General features: G+C 42.1%; 1 protein-coding gene across 2 annotated transcripts in view; it reads left to right on the top strand.

Annotated features, from left to right (window-relative positions):
* The window catches only part of MYRFL (myelin regulatory factor like), a 121,998-nt gene extending 114,522 nt beyond the window's left edge, over positions 1 to 7,476 (top strand). The window contains exon 25 of one of the 2 annotated variants that reach the window (XM_070454606.1): positions 7,163 to 7,476. In XM_070454606.1, coding sequence (XP_070310707.1) covers positions 7,163 to 7,195 — 33 coding nt within the window. In that variant the 3' untranslated portion in view covers positions 7,196 to 7,476. Of the gene's footprint in view, positions 1 to 171; positions 454 to 7,162 lie in introns of those variants that run through there. The other variant, XM_070454605.1, reaches the window with a different exon arrangement.
* The last annotated feature ends 4,966 nt before the right edge of the window (positions 7,477 to 12,442 follow it).

Genomic DNA, 12,442 nt, shown 5'->3' with positions numbered 1-12,442 from the left:
AAGTCATGTTCGACTCTTGAGACCCCATGGACTGTAGCCCACCTGGCTCCTCTGTCCACGGGGTTTCCCAGACAAGAATAGTAGAGTGGGTTGCCATTTCCTTCTCCTATAATTTTAATTACAACTAATTCTTACATTAATCATTCTCTCCCCCCACTCCCCTTCTGACAGGATTTAGCTGACTGTTCAACGGACCCTTATTTTGCCGGGAAATTCTTTACAGACTACTTCTTTTACTTCTATCGACAGTGTGTATAATTTATTCAAGTTTGTTCGGGGACTCTACCAAAGAAAAATACTTCAATACAGTTAACAGAAACTTTTATCCTCTTGCGACTTCTCTTTACCCTTTGTAAAACATTCATGTTTATTGCCAAAGGGCTTTTTCCAGGCTTTGGCTTCCAAAGGTTTTGAGACATTAGTGAGGAGAATAAAGTGTTTGCTGGAATTTGAGATACTGTGGTGTTTGATTTTGCCGTGACTATGAGGAAAACATTTCCTGGAGTAAACAGCACTGTTGGATTTGAAAATACTGCTTCTGTTCCTAAGGAAGCTGTGAGGTCAAAATGGGCCAGTTTGACTTTACTTTGTCTTTGTATATCTCCACGCTTTTGAGGAAAACAAAAAGACCCACTTTAGCCGTGTCAACTTGGACCCACTAAACACAGACTGTTGAGAATCTGTGATTTGGTGTGTGTCAGGGGAGGGGTGGGTGGTATCTGAAGCTGAGCTCACATTTAGGCCAAGCTATTACTATGTGTATATGTGTGTGCATGCACTTGAACTACATATACTAGTGTAGAGACTGTAACTTGCTAATAAACTGGATTTAAAAAAAATAAGATCTTTGTAATGTTACTTTGTAATGTTTGATGGGTGCTAAACTTTTACGTCCTCTTGGGAAGCACTAGCTTGTGACAAGTCCTTTAAATTAACCCAGATTAAATTAAACTAACTATCTAGGCTTGGATAGTTCCATTCGATCTTTCAGTTGTCATTACCAGTATCTTAGGTTTTTTTTATGTTAAAAACTCTTTTATTTTTATATTTTGGAGTATAATTGCTTTACAATGTTGTATTAATTTCTGCTGTACAGCAATGTGAATCAGCTGTATGTATACATACATCTCCTTCCTCTTGAGCTCCCCCCCCACCCTCCCATCCCACCCCTTGAGGTCATCACAGATGAATGGATAAAGAAGATGTGGTACATATATACAATAGAATATAACTCAGCCATAAAAAGGCACAAAACTGGGTCCTTTATAGTGATGAGGATGGACCTAAAATCTGTTATACAGAGTGAAGTCAGTCAGATAGAGAAAAACAAATATTGTATATTGCCACATATATATGGAATCTAGAGAAATGGGACAGATGAGCCTATGTGCAGGGCAGGAAGAGAGAAACATTGCCTTGTTTTTGTTGTCCTTCCGCTACATGCAAGAGGTTCTCTTACAGAGCATTAAGACCCATCTCCATTGTTTACAGCTGAATTAGCTTTGGATATTTCTACTTAGCTTATGGGTAGATTTGAATGCCCTTCCCAACTTAGAAGAGCTGGAAATCCTCTAGCTAGAGTGTACTAACTGTATCTTTTATTTTCTGTTTTCTGATGTTTTGATATCTTGGGGTCTTGCTGACCCTCATGGGACTCTAGGTCCCGAGTTTAGGCTATTCCTAGAGAGAGTAAACTTGCCCACCAGTGATTTTCAAATACCAACCAACCAACCCAGAGCCTCCACCCCCAACCACCTCCTTTATCAAGTTCTTATATTTGGAACTACTATCCCCCTGCCCTGATTTCCAGGGCCATGTACCAGACAACTAGGGAGAGCCTCTTTTGCCCGGGGCCTGCTGAAATTACTCAAACTAGCCAGTTCTAAGCCTGTTTCCCCTGCCTCACCTGTTCCTTCCATCGAAATGACAATAAAGGCTTTTGTACACAGTTCCTCCCTCTCCTTCCTCTTCCTTACTAACCCTGGGGCTTCCTAGTGTCATATCCCTTCCCCTGGAATTGTAACAAACTGTCTTTCAATGGGGATCATCTTCTGGTCTGTTGACCTACATATACCCCAGATTTTTCATTAATACACTGTATTTTAGGGTATGGAGGTTCAAGTCACTCTAGCTTCAGGTAACAGGGCTGTTGAATGACTGGCCTTCCCTTATCTTACTGTTGGCATCTGTGATACTGTAATTTATAATAAGAAATGTATGTTTGATTTTTATCTCTTGTTCCTGGCACAGAGCTCCTAAAACCTTTGGAGTTCCCTAAGTGCTGAGAGAGATAAAAGTATCTTTGGTTTTGTCAATGGGGTGACGTTTACATGGCACCAAAGGATGAGGGCTGGTTACCAGGACAACCAATCACGTGATTAGAGGATTTGAACTTCCAGTCTCAGCCATGATCTCTGGGGAAGAATGAGGGGCTGGAGGTTGATTTCAGTCACCAGTGGCATAATTTAATTAGTCATGCCTATGGAATGAATCCTCCATAAAAATCCAAAAGGATGGAGTTCAGAGAGCTTATGAGTAGGTGAACACAGGGGGGTTTGGTAAGAAGGCACCCTTTTCCTGCACCTTACCCTGGGTGTCTCTTCCAAGTGGCTGCTCCTGAGTTACATTCTTTTATAATAAACACATAATCTAGTAAGTAAAATGTTTCTCTGAGTTTTGTGAGCTACTCTAGGAAATTAACCAAACCCAAAGAGGGGGTACGGGGGAAATACTAATCTACCGCTGGTAGGTCAGAAGCACACATGATAATCTGGGTTTGCATCTGGCATCTGAAGTTGGGGCTTGGGGAGAGTCCTATGGGACCCAGCCCTCAACCTGTAGAATCTGAAGCTGTCTCCTGACAGATGGTACCAGAATTGGGTTGAGTTGTTGGACACCTAGCTGGTGTCTGAGAATTGTTTGGTGATGTGGGGATAAGACACCTGCCTAGAGTGGACTTGGGTCCCAGAATCCTTTTTAGCCTATGAGTCAAATTATGATGAGACAATTGGATTTTTTTTATTACCTTGACAGTGGTAATTAGTAGGAATAATAAATCCCTTTTTTCCTTATTTTCAAGTATGATTAAGCACATGCTATGTGGATGGGAATTACAAGAGCTTCTAAGAAAAGACATGTGGCTTACTTACACAGAAGGCATTTTGAAATAACTTATGGAAACAAAGGTAGTTTAACCCTGTAGGAGTTGAGATTTTGGAGTCAAATAGTCCTTGCCTTGGTCCTGAATCCTGACTTTATTTGTGTCTCTTGAGCAAATTACTTAACTTCTTTAAGCCTCAATTTCCTCATTTTATAGAAGACAGTGAGTACCTGCAACAGATAGGATTAAATGAGATAAAATAATGCACAGATAGAATCTAAATAAATACAAGCTGCTTTGTTATACAGAACCAAATAAAGATCACAGTGGGATTATAAAGGGATTGGGTAACTGAACACTCATATACACGGAAACATTCTGTCAACTCCAAAAATCAAACTGCAGATAGAACACATGCATGTGTACTATATAACATTTATATTTTTTTCTATATTTGGAAAATTGTTTCCCCTTTACTAACAGCACAGCCTTTGCAGGAAATTAGATAAGATAGGTAAGTCTTGAGAGTTCAGGATTCCTACATTTTCTTAGATTCAAATTCAAACTTGCTTCTCTGAATTGTACTATCAGACTGTCGCAGCCTGACATTGGTCCGGATACTGAAGTTTTAAAATAATGTCCCAGGTGCTTGGTGTGGTAGAAACACCATTAATTTGACTCTTCTGCTGGTACATGAGGCTTCCCTAGTGGCTCAGTGGTAAAGAATCTGCCTGCAGTTCTGGAGCCTCAGGAGCCATGGGTTTGATCCCTGGGCCAGGAAGATCCCCTGGAGGAGGGCATGACAGCCCACTCCATTATTCTTGCCTGGAGAATCCCATAGACAGAGGAGCCTGGTCAGTTACAGTCCATGGGGTCACAGAGAGTCAGACACAACTGAAGTGACTTAGCAAACACGGGTACATACTTGTCAGTGGCAAACTTAAGAGTTCTTCTCAGTACCTAATTCCCATATTCTTATTCACTCATTTATGTTCAGGATACTATAGAGGTTTCAGATATCTAGTTGAGTAACAATTCTTCTAAAATGAATGAATACTTCTTTCCCATTAAATTCCAGAATAAACTGAAAATCTTTTCCCCACAGAAAACTTACTACAGGAGATGTGTTGAAAGACTTCAGAACAAAAGGATTTAAGATAGTGAACAGACCTGTGGCAATCTATGGCTTCTTGGGATTAGTTAGGTCTAGAACAGATCTTGCTGTAAGTTTCTTTTTGTATGGATAACACTTCCTATTTCTCTAGGTGTTAGAAGTCCATGACAGACCATGGTGCTTCAGGACAAAAGATTTTTCCTTATGTCAGAGAGTTATCTGACTCTCTACTAGAGTATTCCCAAATTCATGTGATTAGAATGTCTAGAAGAGTATTCCTCTCAAAAGCCTATAACTCCAGGCTAATCATGAGCAGTGTGTGTGTGCGTGCTAAGTTGCTCCAATCGTGTCCAACTCTTTACGACCCTGGGGACTGCCAGGTTCCTCTGTGCATGGGAGTCTCCAGACAAGAATACTGGAGTGGGTTGCCATGTCCTCTTCCAGGGGATCTTTCCCACCCAGGGATTGAACACGTGCCTCTCACATCTCCTGCGTTGGCAGGTGGGTTCTTTACCACTAGCATCACCTGGGAAGCCCTACTCATGAGCAGAACACCAGATAAATCCCATCTGAGGGACATTCTATGAAATACCTGACCCAATACTGTTCTTTTTTAACTTTGGCTGTGCCACAGGATCTTAGTTCCCCAACCAGAGATCGAACCTGGGCCCGTAGTGGTGAAAGTGCCAAGTACTAACCACTGGACTGCCAGGAATTCTCAAGACATAAAACAAGGTGTAACTAAATGTAATGTGATATTCTACAGGGGACCCTGGAACCGAAAAAGGAGATTAGATGCAAACTAAGGAAATCTGAATAAAGTATAGCCTTAGTTATTAATAATGTGTCAATACTGGTCCATTTTCTGTGACAGATATACCATACTAATGTTAAGATATTAATAATAGGGGAAACTAGGTGTGGGGTTTATTGGAACTCTATGTACTAGCTTCATTATTTTTTTTTAATAAATCTGAATTTGTTCTAAAATTAAAAAAAATATTTAAAAAAAGTAAGAAATGCTGTCCATAACAGCAGGCTAAGGTATCACATGTACCACAGGTGCCATTTGTGATCACATGAGTTCAGTTCAGAGGGCTTCCCTGTTGGCTTAGATGGTAAAGAATCTGCTTGCCATGAGGGAGACCTGGGTTTGATCCCTGGATCAGGAAAATCCACTGGAGAAGGGAATGGCTACCCAATCCAGTGTTCTTGCCTGGAAAATTCCATGGACAGAACAGCTTGGTGGGTTAGCTTTCAAAGACCTTAACGAATACTATAAAATATAAATATTATAAAATATAAAATAACACATAACATAGCAAATAGAATTACAGTGATTTTTCTTGTGTTCTAATACAGGAATTCAAACTAGCTCAGATGTTTTTTTTGAACAACCAAACCATAAAAATTCACTCACTTAAAACAATTAGCACGCATGGGTTCAGACCTCCAGCATTTTAAAAATAAAAATATTTTGTAGCGCTCTTAACCTCTTTTTCCATTTTTATTTTTCCTACACAATTTTGCCATTTCAACTTCAATGGCAGATTCTCAACAACACATTATTTGAGTCATGAAACTAAAGATCCTCAAGAGAAGATCAAAAAAGCAATTCTGTTGGCAGTTTACAAATCTTCCCTCACTTGATTCTCACAAGAACCTTCTGATGTTGGCAGACTTAGAGAACAAACTTATAGTTGCCAGGGGAGAAGGATGAGGGGAAGGGATAGTTAGGGAGTTTGGGATGGACTTGTGCACACTGCTATATTTAAAATAGATAACCAACAAGGTACTACCGTGTAGCATAGGGAAAGCTGCTCTTTGTTATGTGGCAGCCTGGGTGGGAGGGGAATTTGGTGGTTTAGTCCCTAAGTCATGTCCTACTCTTATGACCCCATGGACTATAGCCCACCAGTCTCCTCTGTCCATGGGATTTTCCAGGCAAGAGTACTGGAGTGGGGTGCCACTTCCTTCTCCAGGGAATCTTCCCCACCCAGGGATCAAACCTGGGTCTCCTGCATTGCAGGCAGATTCTTTACCACTGAGCCACCAGGGAAGCCCAGGGAGGTGGGGAGAATGGATACATGTGCATGGACGGCTGAGTCCCTTGGCTGTCCGCCTGAAACGATCACAACATTGTTAATCAGCTAAACTCCAATACAAAATAAAAAGGTTTTAAAAAAGAACTTTGTGATGTGGGGGGTGAGGAGAGTTATTCATAGTTCCCCATTCTACAGATAAGGAGACTAAGGCACAAAGAGGTTAAGTAAGGATAAGAGATGAGCCAGGTTTTCTGGTGTTAAATTTAATCCACTTCCACTATACACATATCTTATTCAGCGTGGGCTATCATACAAAATTTAAAACTGGGTGGCTTAAACAACAGGAATTTATTTCTCAGTGCTGGAGGCTGGGTAGTCTAAGATTAGCAGGCTCAGTGTCTGGTCAGAGCTGTATCCTTCAGCTGAGACAGCCTCCTTCTTGCTCTGTCCTCACGTGCTCTTTCCTTAGTACATGAACGTGGAGGGAGGGAGAGAGAGAGGAATCAAGTTCTTTGGTGTCTTTTTTTAAATAAGGGTGCTAATCCCATCATGGGGGCTGTATCTTCATGACTGGTCTATACCTAACTACCACCCCAAATCAGATCTCCAAACATCATCATATTAGGGACTGGACTTCAGCATAAAACAGGACCCTGAGGGAAACTTTCAAGGGAAGGGCCACTCCCCATGTCCCTCTTGTTTGTAGAAGAGTTTTAGTCTCCTAGGCCTTCTCGGAGTTCCAAAAAGCAAATTTAATTAGAGAACTGAGAAAATGCAGAAACAAAGGAAAACTGGCAAGCGAGACAAAAATAATAGTTGACCATAAAACAAGTCAAGGATCTTCAGTTTCTCCTCAAGGGCTATTGTTAATATCCTGAGTCATATTCTTGAACTGTTTTGCAGATAATAAAATCCCTATCATATGGAAGAAGTTAATGACATGCTGACCATCAATCAGCATGTAGACCCCAAACTGGTTGGAACCAGAAGCTTGATGGTTGAGATTCTTGAAACATCACCCTATTACCTCATTATCAAACATGAGATCCCTGAAACATCGCTCTGTTGCCTCATCATCAGCCAACCAAAGAACTGTGCACAAGATAATCAGGCACCTGCAACCCTACCCCTCGCACTGTCTTTAAAACACTTCCCTAAAAGCCACTGCTGAGCTTAGATCTCTGAGCATGAACCATCCATTCTCCTTGCTTGGTTTTGCAATAAATGTACTTTCTTTCACCACAGCTGGTGTCAGCTTGGATTTGCTTATGTCAGGTGAATGGACCCCAGCTCGGTTCAGTAATATGAATTCAACAGTGAGACAATTCAGTTCAGAAAATTGCATCACTTACTCTTCGGAGATTTTTTTCCTTTCTTCACAACTCTTCAAAGTTTGCAAAAGACCACCAACACAGATGATGACCTACCTCAAAGGTACTAGCACATTAATGGCTCTGGTAAGAGATACTTACACTTACCAGGTCCTGTGAGCTGATAGGATTTATTACAGGCCGTTTGGCCATAATACAGACTAGACAGAGGGCAGAGGGACAGACGTGAGTAAAATCCCCTGTCACCAGCCACTAAGTTATATCTATTTATATTGCATCAGGGCTTAACAGCTCACTTGAGAATGCTAAATATCAACCTCACTCCAAGGAACACTTCAGGAAAAACTTCACTTGGCAAAGCTAAAAGTGTTTTGGTTTTCATTTCTTCAAGGACATATGTCATTGATTTTTGTGTCTGATTCTAAGCAGCCGGTTGAGCTCTTAAGAAGCATCCAAGGATTTAAACTCTAGGGCATTTTTGATGTGGTTGTTTAAAGCTTGCAGAAGCACAACTCCAGGGGCCTCCAGTTTATCAACAGTGTTCCATATACGGTTTCATCTTTTCATGGCTGGATTCTGTGAATGGAGAAAGTCTTTGACAATTATTAAGAGATGTTATTGGAGGAAGGGATGGATGCCAATGACCACAATCTCTCCTTCCATTTTTTCACGTGCGCTGTTCTTAGTTGCTCAGTCAAGTCCAATGCTTTGCAACCCATGGACTGTAGCCTGCCAGGTCCCTCTGTCCATGGGGATTCTCCACTCCCACTGGAGTGGGTTGCCATGCCCTCCTCCAGGGGATCTTCCCAACCAAGGGATCGAACCCAGGTCTCCTGCATTGCAGGCAAATTCTTTACTGTCTCAGTCACAAGGGAAGCCCAAGAATACTGGAGTGGGTAGCCTATCCCTTCTCCAGGGGATCTTCCAGGAATCAAACTGTGGTCTCCTGCATTGCAGGTGGATTCTTTACCAGCTGAGTTACCAGGGAAGGCCCTAAGAAATAGATACTGGGTGGCAGGTAATTTTTCATGGCCCCATACAAATATAGATGAGATCACATTTGAGAAAGACTCTTGATGGCATGTCTTTGCCAGAGTTGAATTCTAAAACCATTTTTAGCTACACTAGTCTGACTTCCTGTTTAAATACAGAATAACTGGGAAAAGAGCTAGACTCAGAGTCAGGAACGTTTGTCCTGGTCCTGGCTCAATAACTGACCATTGGTGTCATCTTGGATAGTTTATTTCACTTCCCCAGTTGCAACACTGAATCTATGATAGTCCTACCTACGCTAGGAGTTACTGTGGACACTACTTGAGGTATTTATGGAAAACCTTGTTGTAAAGTGGAAAGTGTACGAAGACAAGAGTCTTTAACAATGGTCCCTGGGAAGATGTTATTTTGAATGAGTAAGTAAGAAGTTAGAAATTCTCATTTAAAAATATATATGTTTATTTGGTTGCACTGGGTCTTAGTTGCAGCATGCAGGATCTTTAGTTACAGCATGTGAACTCTTAATTGCAGCATGTGGGATCTAGTTTCCTGACTAGGGATGAAACCTGGGCCCCTTGCTTTGGGAGTGTGGAGTCTTACCCCTTAGACCACCAGGGAAATCCTCACTTTCTTTAATGAGCTTCAGTCCATTACTCTTAGGGTGAGTTGCTTATATTTCCATCCACCATCTTCTTCACCTGGAAAACATGCAGCACACAGTAGATACACTATCAGCACTTGTTAAATGAAAAGTGAGTAAACAGGAACATTGCCTCTCCTTTACTAGGGAGACATGGTAAGATGACATGCTGAAAGAGGTTGGAATTCCTCTCCCTTTTTAACTGTGATTTTTTTTCTTGCTATTATTAGAAATAATAGAGTGTTTTTAATGCTCCAAACACCCCCAAATGACTTCCAGTAGAAACTAGAAAGTCAAATGGCCTATTGTCCTTTAGAGGATTCCAGATCCTCATAGTCCATTATGACTTATTATTCATCATTTATATTTATACTTCTGCATTTTATTCTGTGTAGCACAACTGCATATCTAAATTAGTTGCAGATTAATCATAAAGTGTGTAATATTGTATCCAAACATTGAATGCATTACAACAGTAATTAAGCTGCTGTAGTTTTCCCCTAACGTGAGTTGTAAGATCTCAGGCTTCACATCCTATATAATTACTGAGAAACACTTCTTTTCAGTGCATATATTCTTGGCCCTGAATTATCTAACACAGAGAGCCACTCAAGATTGTGTTAAGAAGAAAAAGTTTCTTAGTTACTTCACAGAGGTCCATTTACTGCTAAGAAAACCCTCCAATACAGAGGCTCTTCCACCTGTTCAACCTCCGAGCTCTATAACACTTTGTTCATTTTCACTTACTGACATCTGTGGGGGACTATCGATGTACCAGACTCTCAGTACAGCGCTGGGGCACAAGAAAAGCCTGGCATCCTTCCTGAGATTTGGGAGGCATCCACCGTCTGGTGGGCTAGCCATCACACAGCGTGAAAAGCGCTGTCACTGTGACATTGGCAGTATGCTGTAAGGGTGCAGGGAAGAGGTGGTACATCCTGCCTCTCAGGTAAATGAGAAAGGGTCTGAAGGAAGGAAAAGGAAAGCTTCAAGCAGAAAGAGCTATCTGAGCTGTATGGGTCTAGAAGGACGAGAAGTGTTCTGTGTGTGTGTGTTTAACCAGAAATGGAAAAAGGCAGAAGTTACCTGTGAATCAGTCTCTTATAAGAGAGAAAATCTGATTTTAAATACATCAGGAATTGCTAAGTTAATGATCACCACCCCCGCCCATCTGAGCCAGCTCTTCTGCTAGCTTTGCTTATGGGAGAGGCACTCCTCTTTCTGAAAGACACCCCTTTTCCTTTTCAGCGCCAAGAGTTGGCCATCTGTCCCAGGAGATTCAAGAAAACTGTGGGAAAGGCAAAACTCCCTGGGTGGGGCATGGGGTGAGTCAGGGAGCTGGCGATGAGACTGGGTGGGGAGGCTGAGCCTCAGGACAGTCACTGACTCATCCACAGGTACCTTTTTCTCTCTCTGTGGGAGGGGTTTGATAAGTATTTGTGCAGTGGGTAAGGGCCAGCTGTATGTAACCAATGCCCACCTGTCTTTCGGTCCCTCTGCCCATTTTAAAATAAAGAGATTTTCCTTTCTAAAGGAAGCTCCCTTCTCATTTTTAAGTCTCAGAAGCTCAAGCTCAGGGTATCTCCTGGGATGACTTCCTCTTTATTTTTGGGTACACCACCCACTGATTTTCTTTTGGCAACAACCTGACCCAGCTCTCAGTCCGTGTGAAAAAGATGAGGTTGGCACCACTCTCTCACCCCAGGCCCAAGAAAAGAAAATACTGCAGTCCCTCGGCAACTGCGATTGGTTCAGGGTAAGCATAGGACCCAAATCAGGCCCATCAGAACCATCCCTGGGAGTCTGACTGGAACTATAAGCTACGAGGTATTCTTGGTGGGAGTTACTAAGCTGGTAGGACTAAACCTGGAGCTGCCGGGAGCCAGCTGTCTTATCATCATGGTAGGTTGCTTATCTGAGAATGAAGCTGATACAAAGGAAAGTGGGGCTGAGATAGGACAGATTTCCAAGCCTGATTTTGGCTCCCCTTCCCTTTGCCTCCTCCCATCGACTTAGCATTTGGTGGTCTAATACAGTTCCTTTTGCTTTAGTAGATTACATTTGGATTCTGACACATAGCCAACAAGAATTGTGGTGAATACCAGCCCTTATCAAGAATCTGAACGTTTTTCTACACAGGGTGTTCCTCTGGCTGTCTTCAGATCCTGATGCCTTATTTATGAGGGTATCAGTCGCTTTCTGAATCTGGAAGGTGCACTTGGACGGCCCTTGCCTTTCCCTAGTGGCTGCTATGTCCTAGGTGACGCTCAAAGACAAAATTAATCTTACATGGTGCTTTCCATTTTATGATCTTACAATTATCTCTCCATATATATATATATATATATTTATTTATTTATTTATTTATTTATTTATTTTGCAGGCAACAAAAACTTACTTACTTAAAGTAACTAAACTGAAACAAGAACAGTAGGTTTATTGTATTAGAATATTCAGGAAGATCCGAAGGGATAGGTGACCCACCAGTTTTCTTGGGCTTCTCTGGTAGCTCAGACAGTAAAGAATCTGCCTGCAATGAGGGAGACCTGGGTTTGATCCCTGGATCAGGAAGATTCCCCTGGAGAAGGGAATGGCTACTCACTCTAGTATTCCTGCCTGGAGAATTCCACGGACAGAGGAGCCTGGCAGCCTCAGTCCATAGGGTCGCAAAGAGACTTTCACTCACTCATAGAATGATTATACACCAAATACAGGAAGTACATTTGAGCTGAGATGTATGGGAACTAGACAGTTTCAGAAACTACAAGTTTCTCCCACTATCTCTCCTCTTTGGGGGAATGCAGTCTTGCCTGTTTCTATCTGAAAGGCCACTTCATTCTTCTTTCTGTGGGCTGGCTTCTCCATCCACTTACTTGTTTATGCCCATCAGGGCCACTCCCAAGTGTAATCTTGGACCCCAAGTCTCCATCAACTTCCAGCTTCGGTCTCCAGGGCTACGTGACTCAGTCTCTCAAATTCCTGGGAAAGAGAATCTGGCTGGTCCAGCCTGGCTCAGCTGTCCATCTGGCATTTCATCAGCTAAGGCCAAGGACGAGGGTCATGTGGCCAATAGGGCTCCTCCTTTTAAGCTGGGGGTAGTGGTGAATAGATACTCTAAAGCAGGGAATGTGAGCTTCCCTAGTGGTTCAGCGGTAAAAAATCTGCCTGCTAATGCAGGAGACACGGGCTCAATCCCTAGTCCAGGAAGGTCCCACATGC

This window comes from Odocoileus virginianus, chromosome 24, assembly GCF_023699985.2.
Source record: "Odocoileus virginianus isolate 20LAN1187 ecotype Illinois chromosome 24, Ovbor_1.2, whole genome shotgun sequence".
NCBI classification, from domain to species: Eukaryota; Metazoa; Chordata; class Mammalia; order Artiodactyla; family Cervidae; genus Odocoileus; species Odocoileus virginianus.
The sequence above is the reverse complement of the archived record's forward strand: the minus strand, read 5'-3'. Positions and strand labels throughout refer to the sequence as shown.